Source organism: Sciurus carolinensis, chromosome 11, assembly GCF_902686445.1.
Source record: "Sciurus carolinensis chromosome 11, mSciCar1.2, whole genome shotgun sequence".
NCBI classification, from domain to species: domain Eukaryota; kingdom Metazoa; phylum Chordata; class Mammalia; order Rodentia; family Sciuridae; genus Sciurus; species Sciurus carolinensis.
In genome coordinates this window covers 60,379,117-60,404,671 of record NC_062223.1, presented here as the reverse complement: position 1 = coordinate 60,404,671, position 25,555 = coordinate 60,379,117, and the positions used below count along the sequence as shown (strand labels likewise).

The 25,555-nt window shown below is 42.1% G+C and overlaps 1 protein-coding gene across 10 annotated transcripts in view; it reads right to left on the bottom strand.

The window, feature by feature from the left end:
- Plekha7 (pleckstrin homology domain containing A7) overlaps positions 1–25,555 on the bottom strand; it is a 212,231-nt gene that overhangs the window by 56,544 nt on the left and 130,132 nt on the right. For all 10 annotated transcript variants that reach the window (XR_007103905.1, XM_047516606.1, XM_047516600.1 and 7 more), the window contains exons 4-9: positions 24,086–24,169; positions 11,363–11,474; positions 10,461–10,565; positions 7,718–7,790; positions 6,124–6,224; positions 151–326 (exon numbers count right to left, since the gene is read on the bottom strand). Coding sequence is in view for 9 of the 10 variants with exons in the window: in XM_047516606.1 (XP_047372562.1) it covers positions 151–326; positions 6,124–6,224; positions 7,718–7,790; positions 10,461–10,565; positions 11,363–11,474; positions 24,086–24,169 (651 nt within the window). In the remaining variant the exon portion in view is untranslated. The remainder of the gene's footprint in view (positions 1–150; positions 327–6,123; positions 6,225–7,717; positions 7,791–10,460; positions 10,566–11,362; positions 11,475–24,085; positions 24,170–25,555) is intronic.

Below are 25,555 nucleotides of genomic sequence, written 5' to 3'. Positions count from 1 at the left end.
CTCGAAGCAATCATTGTTAAAAAGGATTTCAAAAAGAGAGCAATGCTTAATGCCAGGGAGTAAATAGTGGAATTTCAGGCATCAGAGGATTTATCTGGGTTCCCATCCTAGAGTAGGAAGCTCTGGTCGGGACCCTCCATTAGGACTGACCTCTTCAGTGATGATCGAGATAGCACCTGTGCAGCCTGGTTCATGGCTCTGATCCAGGCATTCATGTCCTCTTGGGTGTCAGCACTGAAGTAGTAGGTCCTCATGCCCGAGTGCTCAGCCTGAGAGCCCACCGTAGAGCTGTTGTAGATAAGTGCTCGCATCCCCGTGTGCACAGCCTGTACATGTGGAGATGGAAATCCAGAACATAGAGATTAGTACACATTTCCCATTGAGAAGCAAGAAGGAAGCAGCTGGTCATGTTCTTCCCCTTCCAGACTGAAAAAAACCAGCACCAACCAGCTTTGTTCCACACCTGGAAAATCTCATGGGCTAGATTCTGCTTCCTTAGTGCTGTAAGGCCCAGTGAGAGCTGTGTCTATTCTCCACGAGAAAAGTCCTGCTGCTATTTCCTATTTATCTTACTTCTGCTTACCAAGGATCACAGAGGCAAGGCTTATAACAATAACCATGTGTGTATATCTGTGTGTGTGTGTGTGTGTGTGTGTGCGCGCACGTGCATATGTTGCTGCAAACCAAATCCAGGGCCTCAAGCATGCAAGGCAAATGCTCTACCACTTTGCCACATCCCTGGCCCCAGAAACAGACTTTTTTTTAAAAACCCTATTCTGTAAAAACAGACTCTTGGGATTCCCTGTTTTGGCTCTTCTGAAGCACATAATTCTTGCTTTGACTAAAATCAGACAAGAACTGAGTCAAAATCAGTTGCAGCAACATGTGGCTTGGTGCTGATGTTCACTGTGCTTCAACTGCATGGCACAAAAATGTGACAAATTCTCACCACAGAAGCTACTGTTCTGTCTCTTCAAATAGGCACTACAGAGTTGGAAAGAGTTAACCAACCTTTGATTAAAAACTCTGGTGCACCTATTACGTGCTTCTGCCTCAAGGTGCTTTCATGTATATTCTCACAAAGGGCCTGGGAAGAGGTGTGGGGCTTGACCTCTAAAAAGCAACTGGGATGGTTTGCAAACCAGAAGCAACACCAGTTTCTCTGATAAGCAGAGACCAATTTCTTAAAATCTGCAAGTAAAATCTCACATAGCCTACTTAGGAAGATGGTATAGAAAGAGTAAGATTTATTGCCTACTATGTATCTCTTGAGTACTTCCACAATTTCAATTGCATTTTAATCTCAATAGCCTTGAGAATACAGACAGAATCTGTTTTACAGATGCATCAAGAGAAGCTCAGAGATGTTAGGAAACTTTCCCAGATACCTTTATCTAGTAACAGGTTCTTCATAACACTTACCATTAGCTGGTGCTATTAATTTTACACACTTATATACCACCTGCTTATCATCTGTCTCCTCCTCTGGAATATAAACTCCATGAGAGCAGGAACCTTTTCTATTTTGTTCACTACTATAACCCCAGGAAGAGTGCCTGGCACATAGTAGGTATTAAATAAATATCTGTTAAATGAATGAATAAAGAGTTGGAGCCCAGGTCTGACTCCAAATCCAGGTTTCTCTGTACAATGCTCACAGATCCTATCTAGAAATGAAGGTGATTATACAGATCACTGGTCCTATAACCTAGATCCAGAATGAAAGGCAGACTGCCATTAAGGATAAATAAATTAATTAATTAATTAAAAAAGCTAGAAGGTTGCATGCTTCTAAAATGGGTGAATGAAAACTTCTCAGATGAACCTTCAGAATTTATTTCTTCCCCACATTAACATTGAGTCTAAAATGCATATTTAATGTGGGCCACTTCTGACATTCACATGTCCAAGTTCATCTAGCCCAGTGTCAAAGGAGTCTAGGCAAACTTGGCCTTCAGTCAAAGTCCCTACAGTGGCATATCCTTTGCATATCATAGGTGTCATCTGCGGTCTCAGAATGTATTCCTCTATTTTAGCAAAATGGAAATGCAGCAATAAGAAAAGAATGAGAAGGAACTTAAGAATGTCTTACTGAGAATTTGCAGATCTGATACCCTCCTAGCCTTTTCTGCCCAGTTAACAGAGTGTTTTGGAACAGGTGTTCACCCCACCAGACACAAGCACAGGAAACTCTCCAGGGCACAATAGAAATGGTAGGTCCCTGCTGTACAAGAATTTATGCAACCAGTCTTGTCCAGGAATCAACCTGGGACATACCTTAAGTATGCAGACATGAGTTTGCATGTCTGTCTACAAATGGGCCTTGGGAGTTGGACCTACCATCACAGTGACTATGTAAGATCACAAACATAAACTCATTCACTAATCAAACTGCAGCAGGTGTGTGCCTGCTGCTCTTGGTTCTGAAGAACAAGTTCCCAAATGCATTCTGCCTGTGCAAGTGCATATTAGATATATTAACTATGAGAAGAACTGGTGCTCCCTTTTCATCTGACCAAGTGACCCAAGCCCAAGATTTCCTGAGCTTAAGGAAGATGCCAGGGCCCAAATGACCTGAAGTTTCCTCGCCTGTGCCCTAGTCTCACATAGGAGATGGCCCCTTCCTCTGCTTCTTAGTTAACAAATCCTACTAGGCAACTTTATATGAATGAACAGAAACCAGGCTATGCTTAAAAAAAATAAGGTGTGAGCAAGGAAGTATTTACCTCAAAAACATCATGTCCCTAGGATGTGACTGACTGCTCTGCTGGCTCTTATGCCTCAGGTCTTGATACAGCACTGATGAAGGGGGCCAGAATCCTTCTACCTCAAGTCCCCAAGGTCAGTCTTTAGAACAGAAAAACCTATGTGGGAAATAAAGGAGTACCCAGAAGGCCAGGGTCCCCCAACTGGTTGACCCATTTTCGAGTTTACTCATGCAACAATTCCTCATTTATTAAGTATGTACTAGTTAGAAAGTGTGTCCTAAAAGTTGGAAAGGCAGCCTGAAAAAAGGCCATAACAATTTATACCCAAGTAGGAAGAACCTATGGACAAGGAACTATGACTGCAGTAAATGTTATCAAAAGTTTCAGGATGCTGTGAGAGGGTAATGAGAATGTGGCCTGACCTAGAGAAGGACTTGGAGGAACTGACATTCAAGCTGCCTTCCACAGGATAAGCAGCTACTTAGTAGGAGTAGCAAGGAGGAGAGGACACAACCCCACGAGGGATGAGAGCACAGAGTGTTCATCCTTAGGTTGAGGTCAGCATGACTAGCATAGGGAAGAGGAAGGAAGAGCATCAGTGGGAGCACTTCAGTTCCTCATGCAGAGAAGAACCCAAATTGTGAGGCCCAGGACAGAGCACTGCATTTCTTGGAATGTCTAAGAACACAGATTCTGAACTACCCCCAAGTCCCACTTACTGACCCCTAAAAGAACAATGCTACAACCCAAAGGGAGGTCTTTCTGACTCAGGAAAACAATGTTTCCTGCAGAACCTGCTGACCACAACCAGATATACAGTAGCTTTCTCTGCTCTCAGACCTTTAGGACCCCAAACACCTTTAAATACATGATGTCCTCTGTCTCCCAGATTTGGGAGATTGGAGAACATTCATGGTGAAATCTGTCTTTTTCCTTTTTCTTTCTTTTTTTGGATATTGGGAATTGAACCCAGGACCTTGTATATACTAGACAAGTGCTTTGTCACTGAGCTACATCCCAAGAACTTAGTGAGGTCCTCCTAAGGAGGGAAGAGGGAGAAAGGGGAAGGAGGGAGAGGGAAAGAGAAAGTGAGAGGAAGAAGCTTAACACATATGTTTTCTTGGAATCTATTTTTTACACTACCCAATGAAGTGTTAAGATGAAATATATATAGTCATGATAAGTCACTCTGAGGATATTCCAAATGCTGCTCCATCCCAAACCACATGTAGCATGTTTGCCCAGCAGAGATGCTCAACCCAGAAAGGAGGGTTTTCTAAGGAAGACTTTCAGGCTGCAAAAGACAAGTCCAAAAGCCATTGAATAATATGATTTCAGAATGGCTCCTGAGCTACAAAGGAGATTTTCTAAACAATACAATAAATGACCATTCAAACTGCCTTTTACTTCCTACAATGTGACTGAGGGAAGACATAGAAGGAAAAGCAGAGAGGAAGAGTGAGAAACTGTCCCTCCTCCCTGTAATTAAATGAAAGAGAATAGAATTCAGGTAGAGTTTTGCCTCCATCATCTTCCAGCTTTGTGACTTTGGGCAAGGTGCCTTAAGCTCTCTGATCCTCACATTCTTAATATATAAAATGAAGCCAATAATCCTGACCTCTCAGGTTCTCCAGGAGCATTAAAATGCATGAAAGTACTTGGTTTTACAGATAGAAGGTGAATACTATTCCATGTATCAGGAAGTGGAGGAGGGTACCGGAATCACCAATCTGTAGCAATACTGGAGAAACACTTGACACAAGGGAGGACAGCTCCAACCTGCTGAGAAATGAAGCTGAAGCATTAGCTTATTCTGTGCTCCCTTGGAAAGGAAAGGTATCAGGAAATGTAGGTGTATGATTTAGATGTGAGGTGTCCCCCAAAAGCTCATGTGTAAGATAATGCAAGAAAGTTTAGATGTGAAATGATTAGGTTATGAGAATCTTAATCCAATCAGTATGCTAATCAACTGATAGGGATTAACTGGATGGTAACCACAGGCAGGTAGGGGGCAGTTGGAGAAGGTGGTCCCTGGGGGCTTGCCTTTGGGGCAGGAATCTCTGCTTCCTGATGTCCTAAGCCATAATGTCCTAAACCATTTTTCTCCACCATACTCTTCTGCCATGGTGTCCTACCTCACCTCAAACCCTGAGGAAGGGAGCCAGCTGTCTATGCACCAAGACCTCTGAACCCATGAGCCCCCAAATAAACTCTTCCTTCTCTAAAGGAGTTCTTGTCAAGTCTTCTGGTCGCAGCAGTGAAAATGCTAACTAAAATAGTAGGTGACTTTCCAAGCACCACAGACCTCAGTTCAAGACTATGGTGCAAAAGATCACTTTGCAAGAGTCTCTCACAGACTGAGGACCAAATGATAATATCACCACCATTTTATGTTAACACTCTCCTTCAGCTCTTCCAGAGAATGGTGGGTGTCCTGTTTGAGTCTTTTCCATGGGCCTTCAACTATCTATGGCTGAAAAAGGTGACTTCTGCTCACTCTGTGCTGTAATGCCTACTGCCTAGTACTCATACCCCCAACATGCAAGAGTCAAGTGACAGGAGTAGTAGGGTAAGGAGCTCCTACCCAGCTTGAAGTGCATGGCATTGTCTTTTGCCCTGAGCAGTTGTGAGAGGGCAGGGATTCTTCTACTGTCACCAAGGACTCTTGCTGCAGTGTTCTCTGGGACTTCTACTCTAAATGCTATAAACTGAATTGCCACTCAGTACAAATGATGATCCCCTCACCATTCCTGAGGGACCCAAAAAAGTACTGAAGTGAAGGAATCTGTGAAGGCCACCAATGGAGAAGGCCTCAGGACTCCCCAAGTATGAGACTAACCACTGTCTTCCTACAACCTCCACACAGGTGCCAGAGCGCACCAAAGGACTGCCACCAAAGATCACAGCCCTACACACCCCAAGTGGCATGACACAAAGGAAGTAAAAAAGGGGTTCTGCTGGTGAACAGATCTTCCTGGGGATCTTCAATGATCCAGAAAATTAATCAATTTCATTCTAATTACTTTACAAGATAAACAAAGCAGACAAACCTGACAATCTCTTCAACATGCAGGCTCTCAGTTCTCAATATGAGCTTTCATAATATAATTGACATAAACCCATCTTGGGGATCATCAATTGTACTAAATGGCTAGATACGGGTACACTGGTTGATTATATTGATAAGAAAGCAATATAACTGCAAGACTAGTAGCCATAGGGGAAAAGGGGTTTTGAACAAAGCTGGAGGACTCCAATGAATGTACTACTGATAGATTATTCTAGTTTAAATAATTTATACCTTTGTTAATCTGAATCTGAAACTCTCTAGCTTCCTAATCTCCTTGTGTAAAGGCATTTTTGAAAATAGCTCATTAAGATGGATTTGCTGCACAAGAGAGAGAAGGAGCACTACCTTAAAGGAGTACTTGCGACTTATGCGATCCTCAGGGGCCACAGGTGAGATCACGTAGCTGGGTAGAGGAATGCTCCCAAGGACCACTTCTTCTCGGCTGTCTTTGAATGGAAAAACACATCAGAACAACTGTCTGGGCACCTTGTTCAGGGCTCATTCTGTCTCCCCAAGACTGGCCATCTCCTCTTCACAAATCATCTAGACATTCCCTGGGCACTTTTGTGCTAATGCTGGAACTATGAAGGTGAGCTACACAGGGCACTCTCCCCAGGGGCAGAGAGTCACATGAGCACACTCAACTCAACCTAATTCCCGGAAAAGGGCAGTATGCCATGCACTGTGGGGACAAAGACAAGAGTGGCACAAGGTCTGGGGAAGTTGAGAAGGCTTTAGAAAGTGAAATGTTTTCAAGGACAGGGAAGCACATTCTGGATGGGGCAAATCTCATTGGCAGAGTTACAAGACTGTGTGAAAAATCCTACTTCTATTCTCCCTTCCTCTAAACCATCTTCTTAACGAGTGGTCTCTTACTTTCTATGCAGAGTGTCCTGTTGCTCTCTGACTTAAAAGCACTTTCTGATTCCCCATTGGACACAAAACAAAGCCAAATTCACCCTGTCTATGTGTGACAGCCCTTTCATTTTGGCCCTCATCCAACTCTGGACTTTATCTTCTAGTATATTCTCCATGCAAGTGTCACTGGGCCAGGAGGTCTTTCATTCCACTTTGTTCTGCTTCTAGAATTTTACTCAAGTTATGTCCTCTCTTCATGATATCATTTCCTTCCACATAGGCAAAGCTCTACCCATCCTTAAAAGCCCAACTCAAATCCTATCTCTTCTAAAAAGTCTTCCCAGAGTCTCCAATATGGAATTCATTTGTCACTCTCCCTGAACCACCTAAGGACTTTGGATGTCTTCTATTTATTTATTTTTATGTTTTAATGTTTTTTCAGTTGAAGATAGACACAATACCTTTATTTTATTTATTTATTTTTATGTGGTGCAGAGGATCGAACCCAGTGCCTTATACATGTGAGGCAAGTGCTTTATCACTGAACCACAACCCTAGCCCTCAGACGTCTTTTAAAGCATCAAATCATAGTCTAGTCTTGTCTGATGAGTGTCTTTCTTTTCTCCATATTTGAGACTTCTTTCTCAACACTGCCCAGTCCCAAACCTAATGCAGTACTCCATAAATGCTCAAATTGTCAATGCAATTCACCAGGTGCCCATCCAACACCAAAGAGGATAAATCCAGATGACAGGTTACAAAATATGATTTATCTACCCTTCCCACCTCTCCAGATTGCCTCCAACATATAACTACAACCCAGGTAGGGCAGAAGCTGAGACAATTCTGGATTTTGAGACCCTAAGTAGTAAGCAAACTAGATTCTATTTCCTTGAAATCAATAGCCTGACCTTGCAGTGCCAGGACTGGTAAAACTGAAGCCACCAATAAATAAAAAAATGAATGCTTTGGCATTAGGCTACTCTATTAGTCTAACTACTGGATTTAAGAAAACCACCATTTGTGTGCCCTCACCACCATTCTCTAACACAGTCCTTGGTAGCCTGAGCCTTAAACTCACCTTTATAGTAAAACAAGCAATAATCAGCAAGCACAAACCACCTCCTTTTCCACAGTCTCATCCCAGAACTGTCCTGCAAAGCAAAGAAGAGCAGTCAGGACATTATCTGAGCATACTGTTTCCCTCCAATAACGTACAACCTAATTTTGGATCCAAGACTTGCCCATATTCACTCTTTCAATAAATTAATAAATGTTTTATTGAATAGTTATTCTTTGAATAGGGCATTAAGTTAGATTCAATGTTGGTTTATCACAGGAGGTTTTTTTGGTCTCCTGGAAACAAATTATTATAATTCACCTTCTTCTAGAAAGGAAAATGTGCATTCAAAAATATAGGTCTCCTATTATAAAGGGATCAGCTCTTAACAAAGGAGAAGTTTATTTTGTTTTGTTTTAGGTACTGTGCTGTAAAATATCTTAATTTATGCTGATTAGAACCCTGATTTTGCATAGTATTGAACAGAGTTTAACTTAATTAATTAATTAACTGAGGCAATGTTCCCTTTTAATTAAGCTCAGTTCTCTATCATAAGGAACTGATTTTGTTGTTGTTTTCCTTCCATTCAATGTGGAAGGATGTGGATTTTCTTTGCTATCAAATTTCCTTATAAAAAGAGTCTGTCTTTACTCATCTGAAATGTAAAACTTTACTTTTTTTTTTAGATGTAGATGGATATAATATGTTTCTTTTATTTGTTTATGAGATGCTGAGGATCGAACCCAGTTCCTCATATGTGCTACGCAAGCACTCTTGCCACAACCACTGAGCCCAAACTTTACATTTATTAAGAACATTTTAATGGGGGAATGAGATTGATCAGATTATGTGCATGGACAAATATGGCATAAGGAATCCCACTTATGTATAATTATAATGCACTAAAAAAAAAAGAACATTTTAAATAATTATGAAAATTCAAAAAACATGGCCAAGGAAGAAAGTTAGCAATGTTCCTAGGGTCAGTTTTCAAAATCTAAGAAAACCTCAGAGCTGTTTTTAGCTTAAGAGATGGCTGTTAAAAATTCACCTTCCTTATGGAGAAGTTGAGAGGCTTGAATTAAAACAAAAACAATAACAAAGCCTGACAATTTCTAAACCTAAACATGGTTTGTTAGTCCTTTAACCAAAAAGCTAAAAATAAATTTAACTTGATAACGTCATTCATCTATCAGTTTTATTTCCTGCAAATTGACCAGATTATTTCTGAGGTCTTGGCACACAATATGTGCTTCTTTTTTTTAATGGGATTACCCAGCCTTCCATACCTGGTGCAAACATGACTTCTCTTGGGAAGCCTTTCAGGATTCCCCAGGCACAGCAATACTCTGCTGTGTCTAGAGTGCTCTACACAGACCTGTTGTGGGTGCAGCACAGTCAGTGGGCCAGCAAGGGCAAGGAAAGAGGGCAGAAGAATTGTTTACGATCCTGTCTCTCTCTTTTCATGTTTCCAAGGAGCATCCTTTGTTTAACAGTGACAGGAATGCACATGGAAAAAAATCAGAGGTTAAATTACTCAAATAAGAATAGAGATGTAATGAATAGAGAGGAGAATAGAAGTTGTGAGGGGAGGAGGTTGGAGCAAGAGGTTGGGGCCAGAGGCAGGTCTGACAGAAGCGACTGTGCACTATGGAAGCTGTAGCAGGAAGCAGAACTGGGGAGACAGACATCGAATGAACTTTTTGGGAAAGTTCCCATGTAGTATGCAACATAACGTCCTTCTCTGATTTTCCACAAAGGATTTCATGAAGTGGACATCATTGCTCTTGGAATTTGATTGGTGGTTTTTGGGGATGCTGATAGGTAGCATAGCAGAGGTAGCATAGGATGCTCTGACAGGATGGATAACAACGTGACACAAGAGATGTGCTCTCTGTTTCCCTTGGCAGACAATGAGCTCCTTGAAGATAGGAACCACATGTCACTCATCTCTTTATAGGCTCTGTGAGAGCATTCAGAATATGGTGGGCACTTGGGAAGCAAATTAATGAATGGCAAGGAGAAAAGGAAAGGGACAAAAGAGACATGGTCTCTGGTACCGGGACCTCAAAGCCTATAGCATGGCCATAGGACTAGAAGTGGATCAACTTGGGGGTTGGAGATGGAGATGAACTATGGCCTGGGGGAGACAGAGCTGTGAGGACTCCCTCACTGAATGGAGGTGGGAGAAGGAGGAGCAGGTGATGGTGTTCTCTCTAACCTGTGTGCCTGGGAGAGTGGGTATGGTACCACATTACTAAGATCCAAAAGAAAAAAAAACAGGCTGGGGGAAAGAGAGAGAGATAAGAGGTATGGAGACAATGAGTTGAGTCTGGTTGATTTGAAATTTGAGAAACTAAAAGCTAGATATGTGTGCTAGACAAGGGAGAGAAAAAGATGGAATTTTTTCCAGTTAAATGATAACAAAGACTCTTTAACATCAGGAAGGCAGGTTCAAGTAGAGGGTTGGTGGTAAGGTTGAATTCAGGCTGACCCATTCACACTGTGGCCTGGGTTCCAGGTCAGCCAACAGCACTAGGGGCAAAGTGGTTGAGTGAATTTTGAGAGAAGCTGTAACCCTTCAGCAGGTGGACCACTCATAAAAATGAACAGTAAATCACTCAGCATGATAAGCAGAATGCACCTGACCCAGACAAACTTGGGAGCAGAAAGCTCCTGTGCCTGTTTCTGTGTCCTGGGGCCAGGAAAGGGAAAGAACAGAGCAAGGACCATCCCTCCACTTCCCGCTCCTCAGACTCCTCACCTGCTTGTGCAGCCAGCCCCTCACCACCACTGGAACATTGGGGTTCCTTCGAATGGCCTGATCCCTCTTCCCAAAGCTGTGGACTTTATTGCTGGACTTAATGATCTAGGAAAAAGCAGACTTAAACTCTAGCAGCAGGGGATTTAGGGAGGTGCAAGAAAGCACTTGTGTTAGGAGGACTGTTGGCTCTCTCTGCTTTACTATACGTGGCAGCACCCTTTGATCAAAACAGCAACGAGACAGAGAATAGGCATGCACATGGCCACAGCATTCTAATTAAAAAGCAAGCCCAAGACCTGGCAAGCCTCCCAGCTGGGTCACAAAGAAAAAAATTTAAAGGGATTTTTCAACCAATTCTCACCAGCAGCTGTTGGCTCTAATATGTCCTATGGCTTTCTGGTATAAAGCTATTTTTTGGTCACAGATTTTTTTGCCTATTTCCTGATATTTACTCTTCTGTCTGGGTTTACCCTTCAGCACTCTCCCCCTTTCTGCCACGCTGATTCTTCTCCCTGATCCTTAGTCAGTGTTCTCACATACTGAGCACAGAAACTTCTGTGCTCTTTCCAAGGACACCCTTTCTCAGGTCCATCTGTTACCAAATCTCAGACTTTAACACACATCCCATAGGAACAACAGTGTGGCCTTCTCAACACATACCAGGAAAGTGAAGAATGTGTTCAAGGACCCAGACTTCAGTCCTGGTCTTTCAGCAATCATCCATTCTCTTGGGCAAGGGACATATTGCCTCCTGACATCAATATCCTGACCTGTCACTTGGGGAGGATACTTCTTAGGGATCTCCCTCACAAAACCATGGTAATGATCAAATGGGTTTCTGATTATAAAGGGGCTTGGCAAAATACAGAAAGGAAGGATGGAACCAGTGGCCAGAAACTCACCTTCGGTCCAGGCTTGGCCTCCAGGGTAGATGTGGTCCCAGCTGTTGACGTTTCACTGACCATGCTGGACGGTCTTTGGTTTCTCTCTTGCTTTGACATATGTGGGTTTGGCCTGTGGGGGAACATAGGGGAATCCAATGTGTAAGTGCCAAGCTGAGAAGCTAGAAGTGGAATCTGAGATTTGTTCCATGTTGGAATTGGCTGCTTGGCCTTAGAACAACTCAGGCCAGATTTTTTAGAGACTACCTAACTCCAGACTGCAGCCAAGGGGCCTGCCCTAGTGGTTCAGGGAACCAAGAGAATGACAGATGGGCACATCTCCACAGCCAGACATCTACAAAAGGGTCCAGACTGTCATCCCTGACTATTATCCTAAGGTCCTCACACTTGCTCTCCTTTTTGGGTGTCTGTGACAACTACCCCATCAGATAGGCACACACCACTCTTCATAGCAGGCAAAAGCAATCCCTATCCTTACACACACACACACACACACACACACACACATGCACACACACTCCTATTTCCCTGACTCCCAAAAGAAACTATTTATAATTAGTAACAAGAACTCACTTGCGCACACATGCACACCCCCATATACACCCAGAGAATGCTTACATAAATGCCAATGGGGCTTGCCTCCCAAAATAGACTACTCAACAAAGAGTACTATTCTGGGAACACTCCATTTGCCCCAAAATAGAGCCATAGGAGATATTAACCCCTTGTACTATGCCTGGAGAGCCAGAAGAGATGAAGCCTTCCTTGTACCCCTGGTGCTTCCCTATCATCATCCCAGCAATGCAGTATATCCCACTGAGAAGTTGTCCTAGAAGGGCCAGCACACTGGGAACATCTTGGCACAACACTAAAGAGACACTCAAGAGCATTCTCCTCACCTGCCTCCACAGAGCCCCTGCATCTGCCAGTCTTTAAAAGTAGTGGAAGCAGCTGGGGAGATAGCTCAGTTGGTAGAGTGCTTGCCTCACAAGCACAAGGCCCTGGGTTCGATCCCCAGCACCGCAAAAAAAAAAAAAAAAAAAAAGTAGTGGTGACAAATACCTCCACACAAAATTCAATACCTATCTTGAATAGCTCAATACCAGCTTCCAAGACCTTTCCAACTTCAGAATCAGTAAGCTTCCCTTTAAGCAGAAGTCTCAGTGTTTCGTGGCTGGGTTTTGTCCACTGTTCTGATGGGCAACAAGATCCAGGCAGTTGGATACCAGGCAGACTATAGTAAACTGAGACTCACTGCCTGAAGCATGGAAAAAATCTGCTTTGGAGGATTTTACCAGGACCCTGAAGAGATGGAGCTGGAAATCCGGCCAGACACAGCCAAAGAAAAGGCACTTGAGATGTCCTTCAAGAAGCTCACTTTTTGAGAGGTGTGATGGAGAAATCCCAGTTTCCACTGTAGAGACACGATGCTCCCTTCAAAGACCAGTGCTGGTTAAAGGAGAGGTGAACCTTCACATGCCCTGAACCACAGCCCCGATACTCTGCATCAGAAGAGAAATTCTCCACACAAGTCTCCGTGACTATTATGCCCCCAGAACAGTGCCAGCTGCAGGACTACTGTAGCAAGCACCAGCTTTCCAAGGGGCCAGCCCCTGTGGGATGCTTGGCAGCTGGATGTGCACATCCCACCAGCAGAAAGATCACTGGCTCCTTATCAGCTCAGGCACTCACTTAAGATTCCCCGCCCCCAGCCTCCATCCCAGCCAGACTTTTGTTACTGCTCCCCACTCAGGAGGAGAATGTCACCATGCTCAGCCGCTCCCTGTTGGCAGAGGCTGTATGCAGTGAGAGAAAATCACCATTTGAGGGTTGAAAGAGGCACTGAGAGCCTGCCTTTTCCATCCCCTGCTTCCAGGCAGATCTATGTCTGAAACATCCTCTGGAAGCTGGTTTTACCTAACTTCAGAGAGGAAGACAAGGAAGAAGAGCTCTCAGGTTACCTCAGTTAAGGCAGGTGAATCTCTAGTCAAAATTCAGGACACACGGTCCAATGACCAAAAAGATTTGTCTAGGATTTTATCAAATTTAATCTGCTCTCATTTAAGCTACTAACAGAGTCTTATTATATATAGAATATTTCAGAAATATAAGAAAAAGCTAAAAGGAGAGGAAATAAAATCACTCAGAGTCCTGCTATCCAAATGCTTGATATATTACATCCCCTCTTTTTTTTTATATGCCTGTTTTGGGCTTTAAAGGGTGGGCACTTTTTGATTTTTATATAATTGTGACCATGATCTTACACCTTTATTTATTTATTTATTTTTTATTGTAAACAAATGGCATACATGTTGTTTCTCTGTTTGTACATGGCGTAAAGGCATACCATTTGTGTAATCATAAATTTACATAGGGTAATGTTGTTTGATTCATTCAGTTATTTTTTCCCTTCCCCCCACCCCTCCCACCCATCTTTTACACCTTTATTTTTTAAATCATTGCAATATAAAAATTTTTCCCATTATTTAAAGATCATCATCAACATCATTTTAAATGACTATCTCATTTTCCATCAATAGATACCCCATACTTTCTCTGTAAGATAAAGATTAGTGATTGACCCTGGAAATCCTGAACAAATGGGAACTTCTGCCATTTATGCACCTTAAAATCTTGAGTTCTAACTGCCACCCCAACCCCACATGTTCTAATCCCCAGCACTCCCCAGCTAGCTGGCAGTGGGAGACAGAGGGTAGCCTCGGGTAAGCCAGGAAAGAGGATGTGACAGCCACATGGGGAGCCACCTGTAAACAGATTTTGGCTACAGAAGGACTGGTTGTGGCCACAACTTTGGACATCAGTGAATGACAGAAGGAGATGGGGGAGGAAAGGAAAGGAACACCCAATGACAATTCCAGTTCTCATGCTCTGCATTACTTAGCCACACCCAGGGGAGCCTATGAGGAGACATGATGAAAGTCCAAATTCAATCTGCCTCAGGGAAGAGACTGTTGTCTATATAAACACAAGGCATGTCTTCCCCAGGGCCCCCCATGGGCAGGGACAGCTCCCAACTCAAGCAATAGACTTAGCTGAGACCTGCTCTTTGAAAGATCAAGGGACACACAGCTACCCACCTGTCCAAGTAACAAAATCTGCCTTCAGAGGATGTTCCTCTGAATCTCTTCAACATGGATCATGGTCTTTCAGGTCCTTCAAGGATGATAAATCTTTGCAAGTAACTACAAGTTATGCAGAATTGTAAGTAGAAAAAACAATGGTGGTTATGCTTGAAGGTACCACTTGGCATTGAAAAATAGGAATATGAAAAAAAGTTTCCAAACAATTTTTTCCCCTTGGCCGAAAAACTTTGGCTCTGATAGAAACTTCTAGTGGTGGTTTGCCCCAATGGCTTAGCAATGGGAACATTCTTGGTGCAGTGTGAAACCTTTGGAATAGACAACACTCAAAGGGACATCTCTCACTTGGACGTGGGCATGCTGGTACATTTGTTCCAGTCAGTTTCATCTTACTAGGGTGTTTGCCACTTAAGATCCTGGTTGGGCAGACACTGCTTTGTCCTCAAGTCCCCAAACTGAGTGTATGGTACTGATAAGTCTCAACCAAGAAAGGTCCCCATTCCAGAAAAGAGCCTGTGTCCCTGAACAGAGTAACTGTGAAAAGCATACAGTACCACCCGCAGCATGCCCTCAGGCACACTGAGTCATGCAGATCCCTGGGAGAGGAGACCAAACAGCCTGCACATGCAGACTCTTGGTGTCATTAAACAAAATCTATTAACTTAAAAGCCTGCTTGCTGGGTTTCTGTGCTATCTGGATTCCCAGTACAGTGGGATGGTTTCAACAAAGACTTCACTTTCCTTGGTTTAAGCTACATGAATGCTGATTATTTTGCTAGAGGGATGTGGGTTGAAGTTCAAAACAGTGAGTTAGAGTTTTTGCTCAACTGCCTCCCATGGGAAAGGCACAAAGAAACAAGTACTAGACAAAGTCTGTCTGGAGAAACTCTGTAGAAGAATGACTGATTCTACTCTGAACTTTGTCAAGGATGTTTCAGGAGAGTCTAAGCAGATGACTTTCTCTGTGCTTCGATTTCCCCATCTATGTAAGGAGCTGTTTCTGCTTCCTGCATGTCTAAGACCAAATGCACATAACACTGATAGATATAACCAGAAAGGAAGGTTATGAATACAGAAGCCTTTTTTTCTGATAGGTCTGCATTTGGAAGGATTTGTTTAAGAAGCCTCAGTTGCCTATCAGACAATGGCATGAGCTGAAGCACCAAAGTAGGATCACAGCAAGACCTTTCCTTATTCTATATGTTGCAAGAGGTAGGTCACCAAGTCAAGGATCATCAACCCTGAAGGATGGGTACTCGAAGTCAAGCAGGCAGAGGAACTAGGTGGTACTTGTCAAACACCTACTGTAGGCCAGGCACTTTCCCCATATTACTTCAGTTTTACCATCTCCATTTTGTAGATGAGGAAATTGAGTACCAGAGAGATTAATGACTTGCTTAAGACAATAGCTGAACTCTAAAGTCTGAGGTTTGTCACAGAGAGACCATTCCATGACAAGTCCCAAGATTTGAGAGAAATAGGCTTTGGCTCTTAACCCCAAGGCCATCCCCAAACCAGTGGGATCCTGGGGTGGTGGAAAGAGCAAGAGCCCAGATAACTGGATCTCAACTAAGCTCTGAAGCTTATTGACTTCTCCACAAATCACATCCAGATCCCTGAGCCTCCATTTCCATTTGGTAAAATGGGGTAAAAATTACCTTTCATCTCACAAGGCAATTTTATGGATTGAAATGGAACTTTGATAACCATGAAGCACTGCATGAAATGAAATGTATTACTATTGACTAGTACCAGTGAAGACCCCAGAATTTAAATTCCACCTACACTTTATTTTTATTTTGAAAGCACTTTTCTCCAGAATACTTAAGGTGCCAAACAATTAGTTTATAAACAACAATCACTTCCTATAACCATTCCTATAAATTATTTATCTGGGTTTTTTTTTTTGTTGTTGTTGTTGTTGAAGTTTATAAACTCTGTGGAACAACCCATTCTAGAAGAATGTCAAGTGTCATCAAGAGTACAGCAGGAAGTTAGAAAGCTATAGGATCTCTTACCAAAAAGACCTCATTAAATGACACCTGTATGTCACTGATAGCTGAAAAATGGGACTCCAGATTGATATCCATCCTCAAAAATTCTATACAAGGAGCTTAGCTAAAATTTCTGATATGAAAGGGGGGTGCATAAGAAGAGGGCACACTTACAGACACAAGCACATTTTTTAAGGAGCTTACACCCACCAACTAAGGGGTTTGGAAAAAGCAATACACAGTGAAAAGTAGGAAAAAAAAGAAAGTTCTTGTCCCAAATAGGCAGAGATACCTCCACACCCCCTCTTCCCAGAGAGAGAGACGCAGACAGACCGCCAACGCTCACTGTAAACTCCCAACACCCCGGGGGAGGCTGTCTGACACAGGTTTTCATTCAGTAACTGTGGCCTCATTACTCAACTATGGCTTTCTGTGTTCCTTCCCCTTCCCCCTCAACTCCTCTTAAACACAGGCTATAGTTCCTCATCCCACCCCAGGAGCTGGAGGCCAGCCCAAACAGCACCCCCTCACCTGGCATAAAAATAACCCTGTAAGACTTGCCCCTCAACTCAGATCAGAGCACTGTCCTGGTCCTGGCATGAGTCCCTGCTCACGCATGACCCGGGATCAGTCTCTTCCACTGTCCAGGCTCCACATCTATCTATGCAGGAGGAGAACTTGCCCTGGACCTTTACTGCTCCCTCTGCCTCTGCTCTGCTCTGTCTCAGAGATGTTCCAGCTCTAATCTGTCTTTGGCAAACCCTCTTATAACCTATCTGAACCTCCCAGACTACCAAACAGCCACTTTTTTCAATTAGACAATGACATTTTCTAATGGAGATCTGAGCATTTCCCTGACTTGTGGGGAAGTAAAACAAAAGCACAAGAAGGAAAGGAAGAAACAAAATTCACAGGAAGAAACAAAATTACTGTTTGCAAGAAGCAGCTTCCATTCTACACACAGCAAAACTACCACTGCAGCATTTTCACCCATTAGAGTCGGAGCTGAAGAAATGGTTGCTGTGTGGCAGTGACTGCATCCCCATTGCCAATGCCGATGCCCTTCAAAACACCCACTTCAAACATCAACCCCTAGGTGTTTGAATGAACTAAGGGCCCAATCCCCATCTCTTCCCCTACCTGTGACTGTCACAAATGCTGTCTCTGAATCCAGGTAGGAAAACTGAACAGTCAAGTTTCTGCCTCTGCTTGCCAGGTGTTTCCATTTCTTCCCATTTTTTTCTGCTGCCATGGCAACCAAATGCAACAGGCAAAGCTAACCCAAGACTGTCAGCATCTAGAGATAAGGTGCTGGCTCTAACCACCACAGATGGGAACACATCAGCCTCACTTCCCAGAGCCCAGCAGATAAGCAGCAGGACAGATTCCTTTGGAGGCTCTAGAATACCCCCTACCCTGCTTCCTTGCTGATAATCTCTCACTGCCAGCTTTTACCAACTTGTAGCTACAGAAGGAGCAGGAAGAACAGGAGACAGCCATCTCCTAGCAGCAGGAGATACCTAGCCCCCAGGCCTAGAATCTGCACAAGCCTTAGGAGAGTCTTGCTCTGCAACCTTTAAAATGAATCCCCTTCAGCAGAGGTCAAAGATGGGAAGGTAACTCTTACCTTAAGCAAGACTGCACCTTTTTAAGTGCCAGCCTCCAAACACCACTCAACAATTCATGCAATTTCACTTGTGTTTCTTTTATAAATATCCCAATGAGAAAAATAGAGGGATGCTCAGACCCCAGTAGAATGGACAAACTAAGCTCACCAGGACACCAGGGTGGGCAGGCTAGGTGAGACACTCTTCTGGTTAGGAGCCTCCATGGTGATCCTGCATGCCTTCCAGCTGACCGCTCAGTACAACAGCGGGCTTCTGAAGTTCCAGAGCAAGCGCATAGTCTCTCACAACCCCAGGCCCCACCTCAACATGAAATGCTTGACAGAGCCTGAGGATCAGTGCACACAGCCTGCTGTCAGTCAGCTGCTGGCGTCACCACTAAGGAATGCTTCTCTCCTCTTCCCAAGAGCTATAGAGGTGTTTGTCAGCAGGTTCCTGGACTGCCCAGTGCCAAGGAGAAATTGCTCCTGTGCAAGAGCACCCAACACTGAAACCAAAGTCCTGGATGTTCAATGTTAAGGATGTGTGTGGCACTTTTAGCAAAAAAGGGCCTGGTTTCAAGCTCACAATTCAAAAATGTCACTGAGAATCAGGAGAGAAGCTCAAGAAGAACACAAATGATCCAATCTCTGCAAATGAGGTCCTATAAGAAAAGGTTTGATAACATTTTCTGCAGAAGAGACAGCTAAGACAGCTTGGCATCTTTTAAGCAAGTGTGAAGTTACTATGGATGAATTTTCATTACCACAAATATGATTACAATTAAAATGTCTATGCAGCAGTAGCCCACTCATCTGGCATGCTGTTTGATTATGGCCAACAACAAAGATTGTCCCCTGAAGATCACTCAAGTATGCAATACAGCATAGCATTTAGAAGTACAACATCTGGGGCCAGAATTCCTGGATTCAAATCTTGACTCCACTACTTACTAGCTGTGTACAAATCTATTGGGTCTAATGACTGCAACCAGAATATCTCTGTGAAATAAAAAAACATGTACTCTTGTCATACAGCAAACACAGCTTGTTGGAGACAGATCCAAAAGATTCTGTTTCCCTTGATTAGTCTGAACTGTGGGTTATTAAGGGTGATTGTTAATGCTAGTCAATAAAAATATGTGATTATTTTCCCAGGTACACAGTAGATAGGCACTTCCCTACTCTTGAAGCTGAAAGTGGTTCTGGAACTTTCTTTGGCCAGTGAAAAGTGAGTGGAACAGCCAGTGCACAATCCATCCAGATCCCTTTTTCTTGCCTTTGGCAATGGGAAAGCATAGAAATGAAGCCTCCCTAAGTAAAGGTGACAGAACATAGTCCCTCAAGTAACCTACGATGGACATGCAGCAAAAGTGAGAAATGTCTTGTTTTAAATAATTAAGATATTTTTTGTTGTTACCACAGCAGACTCTAGCCTATCCTAATTCTGTATGATTGATGCAGAAACTAGAACACTCAGAACTCACATACTCTGTATCCATCAGATCATAGCTTTCATGTTATATCTCTGTACCTCCAATCTGTAAGACAGAAATGGGTGGGCATGCAGCTCAAGTGAGCCCTACCTGCCAACAGGTAAGGGAGACTTACCTGCTCACACCAATAATGTCCTAAAAGAAGTCCCCATGGAGATGGGCCTTAAAAATTTTTTTCTTCTCAAAGAAAGAACCCAAGATTATTTGGTTAAAATCTAAGCTTTCCACCATAGCCCAGAGAATGATGGATATCTGGGGGATACTTACAGGTGAACAGAAGAACTTGGAAGTAACTTATGCAGGATGAGAAGTTTAGCAAGTTGTCTAAATCAGTGGTTCTCAAGCTTTTGCCTGTATCAGAATCACCCAGGAAGCTTGTTAAAACACAGATTACTGGGCCCTACCTCTGAATCAGCAGGTCTGGATGAGGCCCAAGATCCTGCATCTTTAACAAGTGGACAGGAAACACTAGTTCAGAGACCACACTTTGAGAATCAGTGCTCCAGAATTATTAGCTCTAAGAAACTGGGGGAAGAGGTTCTGCTGAGAAGAATCAATGTGGTTATAACTCTCCAGGATTTGGACTTATCAGACGTTCTTTGGAGAAATAAAGGCAAGGCCCAGTTTTACTTCTTCCACCCAAGTCACTAGTCTGAGTACATGTGCAAGAACACCAAAGGTCATCCCAGTCTTTTTTCCTCATCACATAACACTCTTTACAACAAAACGGAGCTCCTCTAAGGGAGGAAAACAGGAATGTCACTTATCTGCATATTTTTAAAACAGTTCCTGCAAGGGGAAATCACGCCTTAGCCTCCAGAGTTTCTGCAGGAGGTATATCTGGGTGTGTTTTAGGAAGAAGTGATTTAGAAAATTGGCTACAGCCTTCCTCTTCATCGCCATCTCCCTCGCTCCCTTTCATAAGCCTCCACAACAAGTCATTCTTCTTGACTTCTGACCCCACCGAGGGTGGTCATACCTCACTGAGTTGTACAGGACCCACATACATGTGCATACACACACTAATTTTCCCATACCTAAACTACCCTCTTCCTTCAGTTTAGGGCCAGACTTCTTTCATCTTCACCAAGGTCAGTCAATCACCAAGTCCTGTCAACTTCAGCTTCCAAGTACCTCCAGAATCTACCCAGTGCTCTTCATTTTTCACTCTAGCTCCGCTGGTATACACCTTCCATTCTCTACCCTCTTCCTCTGTGGGTCTTTACCCAAGTTGTTCATCTTGACATGTCTCAACTAAAACCACAGCCCTTCCCAGGACTGAGGGGCTTTCCATGGACCCTATGGCAGGTTAGAGTCTCCTTTGATCAATTCCCACTATTTCCTCTATCACAAATAATTTATCACATTTGTGATTTGTCATTATCTGTCTTTCCTACACAACAGTAAGCTCCTTGCCAATAGAACCACATTTGCTTAGTTCCAGAGTTCAGCACAGCACCAACACAATTTAAGTAAATGTGGCAATCATCACATCAGTTCATAGGAATCCTCCCTTTCTCTCAATGCCTTAAGCACATTTCGTCTGTTACAAGGAAAGTCTGACTACCCAGTGCCATCCAACCTGACAATAATCAGGTATACCCATGATATCCAGGAAATGGCCTCAAAAAGAAGAAACACCTTTTCCTTGGATACTGGATGGAATTGAGATTAATTATAGCGATATTTTGGTAGCAGAAAAAAAGCCTACCTTCTCAGAAGTGGTCAGGGGAGAGTTTTTTGTTAGGAATGAGAGGAAGGGGTTGGCGTATGGCTCAGTGGTAGAGTGCTTGCCTAGCACATGTAAGGCACTGAGTTCAATTATCAGCACCACATATAAATAAATGAATAAAATAAAAATCCATCAACAACTTAAAAATACATATTAAAAAAAAGAATGAGAGGAAAAAGAAATGTACGTGAAAGAAGTTTTTAGTGATAGAAACCTGTACATTTCTAGCAGTTCTTATTAAAGCTGGTAACTTCTCAAATCTTAAAGAGATGGGTGCCTGATTAACAAAGGAGACTGAACTCAAGGACCTCCCAGGTGTTTCTGACCTTCAGAATTCCATAAACAAATTTATTCGGAGCTGGAATTTGAGGAATTCTCTGTTTCATATAGAAGTTCTTTCTCCATCTAGAAGACAAGACAATCTTTACCTTCTACTACTCTCTCAACTACAGGATGAGCATCCCTTATCCAAAATGCTTAGAATTCAAAGTGTTTCAGATTTCATAGTTTTTCTGATTTAGGAATATATACATGGAATTTACCAGTTGAGCATACCTAATCCAAAAATCCCAAATCTGAAAACGTGTTTGACTGCCAAAACAACATTCAAAATGTTCTGGATTTTGGAGCATTTTAGGTAACGGATGCACAACCTGTAGTATTAAAGTCAGACCCCTACCCTGAGTCTGGCAGTCATGTCCCAGGGACCAGCAGTACCAAAATAATTTATGAAGCAGTCTCTGACAAGGTCAGAGGTTGGACTGACTAAAGAGAACACCACACAAAGACAGCATAGACCTTAAAGTTTAGCTACCCTGGGGTGACGTCCTGGCTCTCTATTTCTAGCCATCTGACTTTGTACAAATGACTTTACTTTTTGTTTACAATAAAAAAAAAAAAAGAAGTAAAGTCATTTGTATTTTTTTATTGTAAACAAATGGGATACATGTTGTTTCTCTGTTTGTACATGGCGTAAAGGCATACCATTTGTGTAATCATAAATTTACATAGAGTAATGTTGTTTGATTCATTTAGTTATTTATTCCCTTCCTCCCCTCCCCTCCCACCCCTCTTTTCCCTCTATACAGTCCTTCCTTTCTCCATTCTTGCCCCCCTCCCTAATCCTAACTCTAACCCTAACACTAACCCCTCCCACCCTCCATTATGTGTCATCATCCACTTATTAGTGATATCATTCGTCCTTTGTTTTTTTGAGATTGGCTTATCTCACTTAGCATGATATTCTCCAATTTCATCCATTTGCCTGCAAATGCCATAATTTTATCATTCTTTATGGCAGAGTAATATTCCATTGTATATATATACCACATTTTCTTTATCCATTCATCAATTGAAGGACATCTAGGTTGGTTCCACAATCTGGCTATTGTGAACTGAGCAGCTATGAACATTGATGTGGCTGTATCTCTGTAATATGCTGATTTTAAGTCCTTTGGGTATAGGCCAAGGAGTGGGATAGCTGGTCAAATGGTGGTTCCATTCCAAGTTTTCTAAGGAATGACTTTACTTCTTTGATTCCTGGTATCTTCACCTCTAAAGAGGCAATGATGGTCAGTCTCTCAGGATTATTCTATTACATGAGATATGCATGTAAAGCCTCCAGTACAGAGTAAACATGCAAGAAAAGTCAGTGTCATCACAATTATAGATTTCAAATTTTAAAAGTTCTGTAGGATAATGATTCTAAACTGAAAATACTATAGAGATAATTACATGTTTTGAATTTACTTCAAAATAATCCAGGGAATGAAAGGGAAGATATGGATGAAATAAAATTATGAGTACCATTGGACTTACTGCCCTTTCTGCTTTTGTATGTTTACATTTTCCATAATAAAAAATTCAAAAAGGGGACTGGGGTTGTGACTCAGTGGTAGAGTGCTTGGCCTAGCACATGTGAGGCACTGGATTCGATCCTCAGCACCACATAAAAACAAAATAAAGTTATTGTGTCTATCTACAACTAAAAAATATTTTAAAAAATATTCAAAAAGGTTAAGAATTAAGGGAGGAAACACTAAAAATATAAATACTGATGATTTATTTTAAGATCACATTTGACTTAGGTGACATAGCAGAGGGAAAAAATGACTTAAAACTTAAAATTAATGTCCTTTTGCTTCTTCAACAGAAAGGTTTTCTTCAGATAGAACTTCCCCAGATGACTAGGGAGCATAGCAACTTATGCACTTTTCTTAACTTCATTTTTGAGAAAAGAATATGTCCTGCTTGGGTTGTGCATGCATTTTTAAGTAGACAATCCCTGGTGATAGAACCTGCCTCTGAGCAGCTAGTCAGAGGTCTAGCTAAAACTAAGCTGTGGAGCAGGAAAGTTTCAATGTTAGGAACAGAGCAGACAGGACTCAAAATGTTCATGTCTGGTGTTATCACCGGCCTCCCCACTTGTAGACCCCAGCTCTGGATTCTCCTGAGGCTTACCTGTGAGGCAGATTCCCAGTGTGAGGTTACATTTATTCTCATACCAGATGAGTGGTCTAGTCAGAGCATAGCTAATATGTTAGACAATGTTTCAGGGGAAAGGGAACTTTTAAGAGGCTCTGACTGTACCAACCTCAGCACATCTCTATATCATCTCTCCTCTTCCACATCATCCCACTGATAGAAGTCTGGAGACTGAAAAATAAAATTCTTCCCACCTTTCACTTTGAATCAACTAACCCACTCCAATAGTCCAATAAGCTTTGGTCTAAGCAAATACCTTTAAGCAAGCCCCCAAACTCTGCCTGGATAAGAAGAATATATATAAAATACTTACTCTTCTTGAAGAATGAATTCACTATTTTCTGGAGAAAACTGCCCGGTCACAGGATGCCTGAATGCTGTGGTATGCTGATTATGGCTAGAGAGAAAGAGAGATGATGAATGAAGTCACTTAAATGAAAGGATTACATACACAACCAGTCAGTAATGTCTGGGGACCCTTGGTCACCAAAACTCACAGATGAGGGAAGTGGTCTTTTCTCTGAGAGGCATTTAAGCTCTCAAGCCCAGTTACATTGGAAAACCAAGAATTTCTAACTCAGGTGCCAAAGCCCACCTTAAAGACAAAGATTTTAATTCTAAGGAAGTCTTGACTTCAAGAGAAGACTGTGTATCTAGGGAGACATATCATGAAATACTTATTCTAATATACTGAGGTGCTGAACAATAAAGTATTTTAAGACAGCATGAACTAAAATAAGAATGAAGGAAAGTAGACAACACTTTCAACAGCTTACAACAATCATGAACCAGGGAAAGAATTCTAAGAATTAACTACCCACCCAGAAAATTCTATCTTCTTAAAATTCTTCTCTCAACTACAAAATGTGTTCAGTTCAATGATGGGATAATAAACACATGGGCATGTCTCTGCAACATGACCTGTGCAATTTCAACACTGGAGTTTCTATCACCCTTTTGAAGTTAGAAGGGATCAGCTTCCATGTCAAGCTGACAGACACAACCAAAGTGTGTGGGTATTCTGTATGTTGACAAAGCCTGCCTGGTTCTTTCAGGATGGAGGAGCTGGCTCTAGAGACTTCTAGCTTGTTCCATGAATAAACTAACCTCCTTTCTTTAAAAAAATATATATATATTTCTAATCACAAAATCAGTCACCTTCAAAATTTTATAAAATATGGAAAGGGAAAAAGAATCATCCATGATGTCCCCATCTGGAGATACATCTGGATATCTTCTTCTGAGTTGTTTTTCTTTTTCCTTCTATTAAAAAAAAAAATGGTGATATATATATATATATGTATGTGTGTATATATATCTTTTCCCCCTGCATCTTATTAATGTAGAAAATACCCTATTTCATTAAAACTTCTTTATCTGAAATGATTGAATATAATTTTTTTTCATGTAATTCCTCAAAAAGTGTCACTGAGCACATGTGTGTCAGGCAGTGCTATAGTAGGTAGTAGAGATACAAAGGGAACAAAGAAGCTCCAACTCCATGGTGCTTATGTCTTCTAATGCTGGATATTGGGGGTGCCTCCCACCGGTTATTATAATCAATGCATCTTTGAGCATAAGACTTTTTCTGCAATTCAAATTATTTCCTTATGTTAGACTCCCAGAGATGAAATTACTGAATCAAAGTGCATGGTCACTTTTTAAACCTCTTAATATGGACAACCAAAATGCTTCTGTTAGGATATTAGTCCTATCTTCAAATTAAGCACTGAACCTCCCTAGAGATTAAATCAGCACAAAGGTTAAAAAAGAAAAGTTCCTG